Source organism: Echiichthys vipera (genome assembly GCF_963691815.1).
Source record: "Echiichthys vipera genome assembly, chromosome: 18".
Taxonomy (NCBI): Eukaryota; Metazoa; Chordata; class Actinopteri; order Perciformes; family Trachinidae; genus Echiichthys; species Echiichthys vipera.
The window spans coordinates 14,593,904-14,608,643 of NC_139843.1; the positions used below are offsets into that span (position 1 = coordinate 14,593,904).

The 14,740-nt window shown below is 39.8% G+C and overlaps 1 protein-coding gene across 1 annotated transcript; it reads right to left on the bottom strand.

Moving 5' to 3' along the window:
- Window positions 1-1,025: 1,025 nt before the first annotated feature.
- On the bottom strand, window positions 1,026-9,280 carry telo2 (TEL2, telomere maintenance 2, homolog). The gene is made up of 21 exons (XM_083933123.1): window positions 9,137-9,280; window positions 7,997-8,366; window positions 7,638-7,915; window positions 7,463-7,531; window positions 7,182-7,329; window positions 6,985-7,087; window positions 6,835-6,903; window positions 5,975-6,116; window positions 5,689-5,825; window positions 5,488-5,573; window positions 4,916-5,014; window positions 4,751-4,839; window positions 4,566-4,657; window positions 4,226-4,342; window positions 4,032-4,103; window positions 3,754-3,924; window positions 3,569-3,660; window positions 3,373-3,472; window positions 2,536-2,600; window positions 2,172-2,287; window positions 1,026-1,476 (listed from the first exon to the last, which is right to left on the bottom strand). Exons 2-21 carry the CDS (start codon window positions 8,335-8,337, stop codon window positions 1,355-1,357), a joined length of 2,508 nt encoding a protein of 835 aa, XP_083789249.1. The 5' UTR covers window positions 8,338-8,366; window positions 9,137-9,280; the 3' UTR covers window positions 1,026-1,354.
- Window positions 9,281-14,740: the final 5,460 nt, after the last annotated feature.

The following is a 14,740-nucleotide window of genomic DNA, read 5'->3' on the forward strand; positions in this document are numbered from 1 at the left end:
TTTACTCTACAAGCACGTTTAGAGGAACTATTTATATTTAGGATAATAACCACTAAAAGCTACATTTAAAAAGAAAAATCACACATCCACGGGCCCTATTAATATTTCAATTTTGTTTTACATGTTTGACAATGACTTTCTGTCACGTTTTGTTTACATTCCAGGTTTGTCTGTTGTTCGGCTACAGAAATAAGGAATCATTTTGAGTTGAGAGCTAGCTAATCGATTACACACCACTCAAAGAAAGACTTACAGTGGAAGACTGGCTAACGTTAAATACTGTTGTAAAATGAACAGATTAGTTGGAATTAGTCGTTACCCTGTATGATTCATCACTTAACACGCACAGGCGAAACGCTTGACACACTCTGCAACGAACCTGGCAACCCATCTGCTGGAATTATTTTTTGTTGTTACGACTACAATCTTGAGACACTAGATGGCGGTGTTCTGCTCGTTCTCCATATTGATAAAGTCAATGAAGCATCTTCCACGATTTTACATCACGATTAAGTGTTTAGGTTTAATGTAATTTTTCGCAGTGCTTTCACTTTCACAGTGCATTCACTTAGTTTTATCAAAAGGTAAAGTAGATTGCTGGATTTTAATGCTGTGTTGCACCTTGTTGGTTTTAAACTGTATGTAAATATTTCTTTGTTTTATAATATGTAAGAAACCTATGATTGATATTTTGTTTTAACGTTGACATTTTCTTAACATGAGCCTACCGCCACTGCCATAAGTTATGCTATGAAATGCCCCAGCCACAAATCCTCAATGCAGATCTTCAAGTCAAGGTCATTACCAATAAAACTATAAACAACTGTATATTTCAAAAGGTTCTGTTATTTGGGGACATACATATTTAAGTCACAGGAGGAAGTAGTAGTATATCCATTATTTGTGAATGTGTATATGCATGTTAATATTCACAGGATGTAAACAAACAGACACAGAGAGACATGCCAGTACAGGAAAGAGGTTAGAAAGGATATCCTCATAACGTACATTTTATTGGTGGACAAAAATGGCATCCTATTCTTCATTCAATCAATATTTGATCTGGTTCATAAATTATACAAATCTAAACAATACAGTGTGTTGAAATGTGTGTGTGTGTGTGTGTGTGTGTGTGTGTGTTTGTGTATGATTCGCGAAAAGACATTCACAAACGTGTGCCCTACTTTTCGACTTGTTGGCTGCATGTACGAGGATATGAAAATGTGTCTGCAAATATCCGGAACATCACTTCCATCGCCCTAAATCCTCCAGGCTTCGTGAGATCGAGGTGGAGGTGCAGTAAAGCCCACCCTGCATCAGTGACACATTTCAATGTTCATCATTGATGCTGTGATCATGACTCCACGCTCAGGGCTTGTTGATCTTGTAGCTGTTTCTTCAGGCTCTTATCCAGCAGTACCAGACTCTGTACAGCCAGACTCCGGCAATCTGCATCTGGATCTCCTTCAGCCACATCTGTGGGAATTAACAACACAAAAAATAATTATGAGCAGCTTTAGAAGTGGTGACAAGAACGTATACATGTTTCAGTGTAATTACAAAAGCAAAGTCAATCAAACGCACATAATCCTGGCATTTACTTTTGCATAATTAACAATCCTACGTGGGAGGGAAAAACTGTTTCCTTTGCCATTCAGCTCCATGTTGATCACTGTAATGCGAAACTACTTTTATCCTCAGAGGGACAAAGAAAACATCCAACTGTTGCTGAGCCAATCACGTCATGGACGCTCCGTGTAGCACAGGACATCCTTGTTCCTCATCTGCTTCCCAGAAACGCTCAGTCCAGCTGTGCGTGTGTGTGTACTGTACAGTACGTGAGCATGAATGTGTGTCACTGAAGGGACATCCCTGACAGAATTACACTATGCAGGTGCAGCCTCAGACCTTTGTGCATTTACAAGATCTTGTGAGTCACGTGTTTTAGGCTTAATCTATTATTAGCAACATATAAACAATGTATTGCTTTATTCATATGTATGTTCTAAATCAAATATGAATGTATAAAAATGTGGCCCTGCAATGATACAACTAGAACAAATGCTTTCTCTGACTCTCCATAAAGAGAAATTTTAATGAGATTTATGTCAACGTTTCAAGAATAAGAACATTGGAATCTTTGTCACAAATAATGTTTTGTTTCTTTTTACCTGCCAGCCAAGTTCTGGTCTCAAACAGCTGATCACTGAGGTCCACCAGCAGGTTTTGACTGGGCATGCTCAGAAATACAGAGCAAACAGCAAAGAGGACCCCTCGTCTCACCATCCTTTAACAGACAGATTTCAGGTTAGAGCGAAGAAATAAGATAACAAAACATCGCGTCCTGACCTGATTTGTGTTCAAGCCTATAGTTATTTATTATAACGGCATTATTCAAGTGAAGCCAATCAAGTGAAAAAAACATGTTGCTAGGAAGAGGCTATAGCCAAAGGAATATAACATTATAGTGCTGTTAACAACCCCAAACCACAAATAGCTTCCTCTGACTATTCACAGAGATTGCATCATACTTACTGGTCAACATGGTAGCGCACCGCCCACACAAAGTCCAGTAAAGCACGACCCATCTGTGCAGCTATCTGCAAAAAAGGCCTCAGAATCACTTAGGGGTAGAGCTGGGAATACTGTTATTCCAGTATAAATGAGCTTACTGTAACATTGTCATACTGTGCCTTTAGCCTGTTTGTTTGGGTTTCTACTAGAATATGTTTACATGTTTTAATGTTCAAAATGTACCTTTCTCATACTGTCTATCTGAATATAACTGTACTTACGCTGTCTCAAACACTCTGTTTTAGCTCCTGTCTCTTTAAGTCCCTCCTGAAAAAGCCCAGACTGCTCTAACTGGTCAGTATTTCTTTCGCATCTTCACTTTCTGCACTCTGCATCGTCATTGCAGCCAGGGTGTGACTGTAATGGCACTGTAGCAGCAATTTCTACCTATATATAGTATAGTTGTGACATCACAAACATACAGAAGTCCTGACGTCTCGTTTAAAGTAACAGTTTCTGAATAGGGACTGTGTGCATTTCTCTTTGGATTGAGCATTTTGATACTTTCACAGTATTTTATAAAGCGCTTACACCTGCCTTATAATAAAACAAGACATGGAAATCTGGCTTTTGAAATATGGGACAAAAGCACCTGAGCTCCCACTGTTCTAATAGCTCAGTTAAATTAGCAATGGATGCCTCTAACGGCCTGCTCATCAATCCCATTAGTAATATTGTCTTTTATAATAAAATCTATACTGCATCAAGGGTCACACATAACATTTTAGCACATGGATATCGATAAAACGCTCTACATTCAGATCATGTCACACATAGTGATTTAACAGATAAAATTACCGGTGCATTGACTGCCAGATGCATGAAGAGGCCCAAGGTGTGAATCAACCTGCCGAGTACAAGATGGTCGCCGCCCAACAGGTCAAAGGTCACCTGAGGCCTGGCAGAAAGGTATAACATTTCCATTTTTAAAAATGTTCAACTGTACACAAAAAAGGAGGATAGCTTTGAAGTTTGTATAAAAGAACATACTTACTTGTCATAGTTGCTGAGAAGAGGAAAAAAGAAGTGTCCAGCAACAGGGGCGTAACGGTTCGGGCAGGCTCTAGTGGGAGGTTGGGTGGCACCCTGTAGCAAAAAAAGAAACGACTGAAGAGTTTAGGAATAAACCTTCACTTTAATACCCCAAAGGCAAATACAAATGTTGGTTTACCTAACTACCTTTTTGAGGCGTTTTGTCTTGCTTTGAATCCGCATCTCTACCACTTGTCGCCAGTGAACAGGGTTGTCACCGGGGTATGGAGTCAAATCAGTGCTGGCAGCAATTTCCACAGATGGATTTCTCTTTTCAGTTATTGGCTTAGAGAGCTCCTGAGCTGCAAGAGCAAGGACCTGATAAACCAAAACAGGAGTAGCCTCATGATTACACCTATATCAGTAAGATCACTAAATTATTTAAGTGAAGGCACACAGGCACTATGAAAAGCTGTTGTTTTCACCTCCAAGATATCGAGCCGCTGGCGAAGACTGTAGTTCATGGAGTAAAACTCTGTGGACAAATATTGAGCCACCTATCTCGGAAAGCAAAGAGAATATTTTTACTCAAATGTTATATTCTTAAAAATGGTGATAAAGCTGTGCGGTAATGAACATAAGTTTTAAGGTAAAAAGTGTAACTGTGGGATGAGCATACAGGGATACAATCAGTCACAGTGAGCGCCACCATGGTCGCCTGTCTGAGACGCAGGAAGCCATTTATGCTGTATTTATCCTCCATGTGAAGAAGCACTTTGGTCAGCTGGACACTGATCTGAACAAACAAACAAACAAAATGAACTGCAGTGTGAAATGAGATCTGTAAGTAGCAAATAATCAAACCCCTGTACTACAGTCAGTGTTTACAGGAAACTGAACCAGGATGTTCTGAGTGTATTTGAGCAAAAGATATGAACAGTTATTTGAAGTATAATTTTAAAGATGGATGAAAAGGAATCTGAAGCCCAGGACATTTCTGTTGTGTGTTACTGTCATACCTCTCTGGTTGCAAAGACGTTCTTCCTCACCAAACCCTCAGCCACTCTCAAACTGAGCTCAACGCGCTCTGGGTCCTCAGAGGAAATTAAAGCTGGATGGGTCGACAGATAAAGGAAATATTAGAGCAGCATTCAAATAGGAGGTGATCTGTAAGCCAGAATAAGTACAATCTTTAGAGCCATACTTTCCAAACAGTCTCGTAGATAGCGGGGTGGAGATGCTTTACTTATTTCTTGATCCGCGGACATGTCGTAAGGAGTGAGCTCATCGTCGCTGTACAAAGACTGAGAGTTAACAAAAACACTTCCCAAATACAGATCTATTGTAAGAGAGTAGAGTGAATGCTTACCTGTCCAGATCAGATTCTGGGTCAGTTTTTGACGTATTTTGAGATGATACATTTGGAGTAGATGGAGCTGTTTCACTGGTCTCTTGAGGAGAATCAACTCTGTGGATGACAAACTATTTATTAAATACAATCAATGCCTACAAATACTGTATATGGTGACTGACGTTTGTGATGGGATTTGGCCCATTGTTTAAACATCGCTTTTAGGTAATTAGAATATTAGTTGCTAGATAGATAAGATGGATAGGTAGGTAGATAGATGGATAGATGGATAGATGGATAGATAGATCTCCAGCTCCTCTCCTGCTCTGTTAAAACGCTATAATACTGTCGACTAGAGTTACAGTTCCTATTAAAACAGACTGAAAATTCCTACATTTCAATTATTAAATATCAGGAACACAATGTAGCAGATGTAGCTAAATAATGTAAAATGTGAGCTGTACATTGACCTATAGAAATAGGGATGGTAAATTGTTTTGTGTAAATCTTACAAAAAAATGCCAGACTTTGATACATATGTGTTTAGATTCCTCAGAATTTAAATGTTACAGAGATGTAAAGACACTTACCCATTCACAGTCTCAGCCTCCGGCTCATCACCAGTGACGGGACTCATCAGAGAAAGCAGCTCCTGAGTTTCCTCGTCCTGTTCATACTACAAAACAGCACAATACAAACTTAGACAAAATTGCATTTCAATGGATTGAAAGTAATTTGAATCCAATTAGGCAGGATAGTGTTGTATCTTGCAATTAACACACTGACTGTACCTGGAACTTGAGCTTGGTGTTATTGATATCCATGCGAGAGCTCAGGCACTCACCCACCACCATGCCCATATGCCTTATACGCACCACGCTGCTGTCCAGGTGGCTCTGCATGCCACCCAGCATACACTGAAGTAACTCTGAGAGAAGAGGTAGAGAGAGAACAGAGCTGACAGTAACATGCTTTATTATCCTATTATACATACACACAAAGGATGTGGAGCCATAATCAATTCAGTTTTTGACTGTTGGTTTAATGATTGAAGGCATCAACCATTGTTATTTTTACCTGAGCGTAGCTCCTGTAGCTCAGAGTCTCTCAGCAGATTGACACTCAGCAGTAAGGCCTTGCTGACATACAGCTGCTGCTCTAGAGGTGTGTGCTTCACTGCACTGGGGTTAGCCCAAGCCTGCGACACAGACCGTAACACCTGAGAAAGAAGTCACACACACAGTCACAGTCTTTCCCCAGTCTGACGTCGAACATAATGTTTCCCAAATTGAACATTAGCAATGTCATGTCATGGTTTGGGGGATGTTTTCCGCAGCAGGAGTTGGGCCTCTTGTACAGCTACATGCCAGCGTGAATGCAAATGTTTATGTGAACCTCCTTCAGCAACATGCAATACTGTAACCCAATCAGCAATTTTCATGCAAGACAATGTCCCCTGTCACTCTGCAAAATGGGTTAGGCAGTTCCCTGAAGCTAAGAATACTAAAACAATGAAATGGCCAGCCCAGAGTCCAGATCTATGGAAGAGACTGCAAGAAGAATGGACCAAGGTCAAACCAGACTAGTGATGTTCTGTTCGGCCTCTACACTTCCTATTCCTTTTTGAATCCTATCGCCCTAAGAAAACATTGTTTAAATCTTCTTTTCTGACACTGTGGTTACTGTTCTCTAATTTTACTCACTGTCTTTTTTTTATTACAAAATAATGCTTTTGGTTGAAGTGCCTTGGTTATTTAAAAAAAACATGCTAGTACAGCAGTGGTATAGACACAGCGGACATTTTATCAAATTCTGAACAATAAAAAATAACAGTATTTTAGGATAAATCAAGTATTTATAATTTGTTCTCTAATTTTGAACTCCAATGTAGATATACTGTGATATTTTTTGGTTGCTGAACACGATAATTCACTGACCTGGATGAGCAGTGGCCTTCGCTCTCTGTCTGCTGCGAGGTAACCCAGGACAATTCTCAAGACTTGAGTCTGGGGGAGAAAAACATGCATGCGTCACATGATATTTATGAGATTATATGGTTACAGTCAGGCTGCAGGTTATCTTCTTACCTCATACTTGTACTGCAGTAACAGAACTTTATGAGTGATGACAAACTGGGCTTTTTTATTTGTTAACACTAGATTCCCAATGATCCTGCCCAAAGCATCAGGCCTGCAAAAAGAAAGAGGCAGATAGAAAACTGATAGCCGGAGGCCGTTATAAACTGCTAGCTGTTTAAACGTGGCTGTTCCTGTTTCCACCTTACCCGCTGACAGCTTGCACAAGTCCAGTGAGAACGCTCTCGATCCATCGCTGCGGAACGTTCTCCAGCAACTTCCAGCAAACCCTCTGCCACACCATGTCTGAGTGTGTGCGCACAGACAGCTGAGGAGCCATCACTGCCAGCACTAATACTGTAGACGGAAAAGGAAAATGCCAGAGGAGGATAAAATTTCTTCTGTGTCATTTCAGACCCTGCAATGAATTTCCAAAAGTCCGTTCATTTCCTATTCATATTTACCACTATGTAATCTCCCCTTAACTCACCACTATGGCCCTGGATACACACTTTTCCAAGAGTCTGAGCCAGGAAAGTCAAAGAGCAGTCTGTGCCGTCTGTTAAAAATACAAGTCAGACAAAAAGACAGGATGAGAAATTACCATTATTATCACAACAATTACTCTTTCACATAAGCTCAGAGTTTAAAAGAAGTTCCCTCACCTTTGAGTGCTTGGCAGGTCCGCTCCAGAGCAGTGAGCATCTCTGTAGCCAAGAGTGGGTAGTACTGCTGAGGAAGAAAAAGGGGCTTGTTTTTTGGATGTAACCTGTTGGCAGTGAGGTCCGGCAGCGCCACAATACGTCCCAGCAGAGTCTCTCGGAGCTGAGGGGAGTCAGAGGGACCCGTCTCCAGACAGTAGGACCACAGCAGTTCAGCGAGTCGACCGCTCTGGAAGAACTTCTCAGTGATGCTGACCAAGTGGTCCAGATTTGTGCTGGCTCTGCGGTGAAGAGACAATAATAACTTGTGAATAGGCAACAGATTTAAAACAGGCTCTCATCCTCTTTCCAACACCACCCACCTTAGCTCTCCTATTCCCTCCGTCAGCACCAGCAGCGCCTGCTCTGGAGGGCCTTTGAGGAACAGGCCGTCCCATAACTCTGCGCGCTGGGCTGCTGTGAGGCCGGGTAACCACTTAGCCTGGATGTTGCTGACCAGGAACTGAAGGGTACGGGTGAAGTGAGCTCTACGGAACTCCGCCCGCTGGACTGAGGTGGTTCTACTCTCTGGGCCTTCATCCAAGTAAGAGTTTAGCATTTGAAGAGTTGTGATGATGTCTTTGGTATCTGTGGCTGTAGAGAGGGTCCGGAAACACTGGGCCACCGCTAGGCGGACCTCAGTATTTGGGGGAAGGGACTCCATCTTAAATGGTGACTACCTTGTTTTACCACCTACACAAAAAAATTGAAAGTACAAATTCACGCTGGAACAACTATACAGTTTCTACCAAGGTTCATCCACAGAGAAACTAACACACAACAACTGACCATTTATAACAAAGTCTGTAGATAGATATAGATAAATAAGAGATAGATAAAATAAGTAGATATGACTATATTTTACAATTTTTGAGGGTCTATGGCTTAAGCTACAGTTATATCAGAATATCAACACTCTCTGGTGCACGGACTTCGCCCATGCTAAGAATAATAAAGTCCATTGCGTTTAGGTGTTTTCAGGTAAAGTCTTTTTTTTATAACTCTATTTGGAAATTGTCACATAAATAATGTGACACAAACAGTTGTAAAACACTTCAGCTTCATACTTTAAATATATAGCCTATATACAAATAAAGCAGTCATCTTCCTTTCAATGAACATTACAATCTAACATTATGATGACATAACAGCAGTACATTGAAGGAAAAAGAGTACTTAAATACACTTTTTTAAAAGGAAGTAAGAAATAAAACAATAAATACAAAGTAAATGAATAAATACAAAAAATGAATACAAAGGTAGGCTATATAATGGTGTATAACTACTTTGCATATTAGTAATAATTTGCATAGACTTAATGCTTTTAGCTGCCTTTAACTTTACCCGTAAACCGTTACGGCTTCAAAATAAAAGTGTCAATAAAAACAGATAAACAAACACCTCTACTGAAGCCCATTAAGTGAATTAGCTTCAACTGTTAGCCTGTCAGAAGTGATACGCACCTGTTTTATAGCCGTTTTAACCAAAATGACACAAACTCACACGGCGGACATGATTTAGAGTCACTGTGACGTTTAAGAGGTTTGTTTTTGAGGTGAAATCTACAGTTCCTAACTTCAATTCACGTTTTGGTTTTAACACGAACATCCCGCCGTGTCGCTTCGCTTTGCTCTCTGGGTGCTCCATCAAAATATGTTCGTGATGAGCAAGAAGGAGAAGGGAAGGTTCCGGGGACAGTCTGGCCCGTGAGGCATTCAAGAAGACAACGGTTTTTGTAACACTTGTTCACTTGATCACGTTATCAATTAACCAATCAAATATAGAGTATACGCATAAATATGTTTCTTTTCCACCTCAAGGGGACAAAATAACAGACACATCGTAAAGATACAGAACTTTTACATTGACCGGGCGATTTCAGCATCTGAAGTAAAGAGTTCAGCTTTTCACAACATCCATGAGTTGACTAAGACATTACACAATGATTATACCACTCCAGTTCAAAGTTATCATTGTTAACGTATAAACAGTGTGTGTAGGTGATGTGAAACAGTTAACACCAGCAAGCTTTTATTAGAAACAACTGCTGTAAAGTCTAGGAAATAGTTGACAGCCGTTTCAGTCCTACCTCTTGGAAAAGTATGTCAAATAAATAAAACCAAAAGTTAAATAATCAATTGCTTGATTTGAATTATTTTCTTATTTGTGGCCAAATCAATGATTTACTGTTTTGATTAGGTCAATCGAATGTATTTGTTCTCTATTGCCGTTTCCATTTATCAGTTTATTTGCACACTTCTTGATTATTGATTTGTCAGCTGAATGTTGGCCCTCATGAAGAATTAACAGTTGAAAATAAATCTGTATTATTGCACGCCCTATCCTCTGAATGGTCATGATCTTGATCCTGGTCTTCTGGCTTCTGTGGTCAACCATTCAGTACACATCCACAACCTGCAGGTGGGGCCGATAGGTGGCCAGTGGAGTGACCCAGTATCAGGTATCTGGTGAGCAGAAGAACACCTCCAGGCTACGTGCGATTGTAAGAACCGTGGCTCATGATCAGATATATGGAGCTTATATGATTTGGAAATTAATGGATATTGCAGAAACATTTCAGAGTGTAAGGAATCTAACTTTTACAAATATTACTTTTTGGAATACATTAATTTAGCTAATTTCAGTTTTGTTTTTTAATACTTACCTGCAGAGGTGGGAGTAACTTACATGAGTAGCTCACAAGTGAGTCTCAAGTCTTAACCATCAAGTCTCAAGGAAGTCCCAAATACTGCGGTGGGAATTGAACAAGTCAAGTCTGATGATCTTCTCCATTCTCCACATGAATGAGTTAGAAGTTCACATTAACAAAAACCGTCTCAGCTTAACACATTTGCCCTCCTCTAAATCGCCCAATCATTTGTTTCATAAGCAAAACTTAACTTGCGTCAAGTCTCATGTCATGAATATCAAGTCAAAGTCAAGTCCAGTTATTCATCATTGTCAGTCAAGCAAGTCCTCAAATTTATGACTGACTTGAGTCAAGTCATGTGATCCCAGTCCCCCACCTCTGTCTGTGGCTTGATAACATAGTCATCATAAAAGTATTAACTGCACGGTAAAATATGATATTCTGCTGCCAGAACCTATACAGTACACGCAAACACGTCATACAATGTCAAAACATGCAACAAATGAGACAATCAAACATGGTAATTTTATTTCATTTATTTTTCTAATCTTACTTTCACTGCTTACCTTTAAATTGTTCTCTTTTTACAATGACTGAAATTATATTTCCCCAGTAACAATTAGGATTAGATCATTTGGGGATGTTCAAAAAATAATATACAGCTGTAACCAATACTGTTATAATTTATACATGTATCTTTGAAAATAGGAATAAATTTAACTTTTACAATTTCTCTTTTGTACTATATTTCTCTTTGTATTTTCCCATGTGACATAATGGCAAGCCATGCACTACTCCAGTAGTGATGTTTGTGCCTTTAGAAAACTTTCTTTGGACACTGGAAGTTAGCGTGAGAGAGAGAGAAAGTTCACAGAAATGACATTTCATATTTACAGTTTAGGTTTTCATCGTTATAATTTATCAAACTGACAGTCACGTGGTCAGTGCTTTCCCCAGGGCTCATCATCAGGTTAGTTTAGAGGCGAGGTTTGAGACGCAGAGGCACAGTGTTTAGACTAGCAGGCCAGTTTTTGTCTTCATTCAGGGCTCAGAGTCTGTTGATCATTAGAACAGGGAAATGTTGCCAAAAGATCACAGAACCTGATAAATAAAATGATCAGTTTAAGTTGAAATATTTGTCTTTGGTCATTTTGAAAGCAGGAGTTAAAATGGAGAAATTTGGTGGTTAAAGTGCCGTCACCTTCAGCTCTGCTAAAAGGGAATGTTTTGTCAGCTCTGTGGTCTCACTGTCTAGTTATTCTGTTGCCAGTCTTGTTAGTCCCCAAACTATCTGTCAAACAGACACTGAAAAGAAGCAGGGAGAGAATTGAGTGTAATATCGCCTGCTGTGCTCAAGTGTCATCCCATTTCCTGTTTGTTATGCAAAAAAGATGAATTGCTATAAAGAATAAGTATTAAATATGTTGGGACAAACCTCTTGTCACACTAAAAGGCAGGACGCTGAACCCAGCACGCCTTGTTATGAGGTTTAAGGTGTCATGTGTCTACTCCCACAACTCCACTAATGGAAATAAAAGCAAATGATTTGTCAATGAAGACACAGGTCAAACGACTGAATCAGAGATATACAATAAAAATCGGTGTTTCCATGCAGGACCTGACTCCATCTGGGAAGACAATATTCGAAAACTGCAGACTCTGCCACATGTCTAAAATCCCAACCCTGAGGAGGTCACAGCAGCGTCAGCGTTATGGAAGCGTGCCGCGACCTCGACAAACGACCACTCTGAGCAGGTCACATTCAAGCTCTTTGCACGCGATGGCCAGACACCCAAAAAACCATGCTTTAAACAGTTCTCTTAATTCAATCAATTCTCCCCACAGGTTCATTCAGCGAGAAATTAATCTCCCCATCTCTTATTACACGGCTTTCTTGACTATCCCATTCTGATTGGTCAATTACGGCGTTCTACAGTCTATTATTTCTAAATAGCAGATGGCTGTTATTTATAACAGACTGTTGCTATGAACATAGTCATTTACCGTCAGGTGTAGCAAAAAAAGATAGCTTTCTGAATAAATCAATATTTTCTAACTAAATTATTGATTTCTTTAGTAAGGAGCCATGTAATAAGCCGGATAATGTACAGGGAGCGTGTCATTATTGCAATAATAACCGGTTCCCTGTACATTATCCTGTATTTGTGAATTCAAAAATGTACAAAGATATATTCAGCAGAGCAGATCACAGAGGGTAAGTTGTCTTTTGTGTAAAATGATGAATAAATATCTGCATGTGATTTCAAACGAGAAAAAAACAACCCCAAAACATACTGTACACGCTACATGCTAGAGAAGAATACAGGCAGCTATCTCTCAGCATAAGACAAGAAGAAGAAATGTTCTTTTCTCCGGACTATAAAAATACCTAGAATCTAGAATGAGTGTAGAAAAAACTTTACATGTACAAGTCATTTACATCCAAGGCCATTTTTTTTTCCCATGGAGTGGCAGGTGAAGAAGAGCAGTTATGTAGAGGTGAACCAGGTGGAAAAATAGGACTTATCTTAGCGTATTGGTGCAGAATGCCATGCTGTTTGGACAAAAGCAACCTCAATCCTTCAACTAGAAATCCATTAAGATGTCTGGTAGGTTTCTCGTGTCCAGTTTCTGAGTCCAAAGTCCAAAAGAGATGGCTGTGCGGTACCAATGAGCATTGCAGCAGTCCAAAATGAGTCTGTACATCTTCAAAGAAGCAGATGTCGCTTCAGCAGAGGAAATGAAGAGCAGTTTTTATTTCATTTGTCCTCCACCAATGTCCACTCTCTTGACAAGCATTATTGCTACCAAAGTCTCTCACGTCTCTTCAGTAATATATCTGGTCTGGAAAATGATCAAACTGGGCGATAGCCAGCAAAAAAGCTCATCTGAACTTATCTGAAAAAATACAATATGTATCTGAAAATTAAACATCTTAAGACATGGCTGCAAAATGTAATTTGTATTTTTGAATATTTCCAATTCAATAAGACATTAAAATTGGTTTCATTTTTCTTCTTTAGTGCGGGTGGGATATATGCAACACCACACCAGCAACAAATCCCACTCACTGATTTGATCCCTTCACAATAAACTTTTTTTTTTCTATCAACAAAAAATATATATAATGAAATCAAAACTTAGTGCAAAGTACAACCATTTGATTATTTACAACATGTCAAATGTCAGCGTTTTTCAGTTTCAATGACATCTGTAACGACAATAAACCACTTGTGCAGCAGGAGGAGGAAAAAAAGTTGTTTACCTGGATAAGCTTGCTCCCCAATTCTTTCACTCAGCAAGAGACCACTGGGGTCAGGTGGGCTGAACTAAAAAAAAAAAATAAAAAAAAAACACACTACATTTCCCAGAGTCACTCATCAGCTTCCCTTCATGCTTAATTCATGTGTCTGAGTCTGAGTGTTTCCAAAGTGAATGTGTCAGTATTAGCAGGTTTCACCCATTACAGTACCCTGCCTACACTTAGTGAGATCAGTTTTAGTTATTTCATATTTGTGCCAGGGAGTGATGGGAAATGTAGTATACTTTTTCCACTTGAGGTTTCCAGCCCACCTGAGCTCCGGGACCCTGTTTCATTTAAAGAAATGTAAAAAAAAAAAAACGAGATTAATGAAATACCCAGTACCTTCATTTGGGAGATTTAAGCTTACGTTACTCAACTAGTGTCACCAAACTTTTAAACCTTTAAGTAACACTGTGCAAAAAAAAAAGGAAAAGAGAAATGTCAAACACCTCACACACACACAAAACCCTCCGGCATTTCTCATCCTCGACCCCTAGAAATGTCCCTCACTTGGGTTCACTAGAAAGACAGGTGCACTTGGTAAAAGGACAGAACACACCGTTATAGAGACCAGTAGGCAGCACTGCAAGCTTTAAACACATAAAAGGACAAATTCAAAAGAGGAAACTGCTGCTTCACTCTCCTGCCCGGTGCTTCATACGGCTTTGTGATTAAAAACACGATTCCGCCTGGTTCAGGAGATTGCAGCCCACCAGCATGTACCACCGCCATCCCAGTTAACACTTCACAGACTGAACTGAGGCATGTATGGCATGCATAATTAACGAATACTTGGATCACCTTTTATTTAAGGCCTTTTGGTACTGTGGAATTGTCTGATTGTTTGTTTGTTTTTTAGCTCAATCAAACATTGACACTGTTATTTTGGGAAAGGAACGGTAAGATTTTCTGCTTTTTGTGATACTGACACATTGCACACATTCACACATTCACTCACTCAACGGGGTAGACTCGGGTCCCTCTAGCCAAATACATGGAGGTCACCAGAACCCAAGTGTTTGCAGGACAGTTAACACATACACTCACACATACAATAAGCACGGGCTCAAGGGGTATCGAGCTGAAGATTTTTCACAGACAGCCGTGGACTTC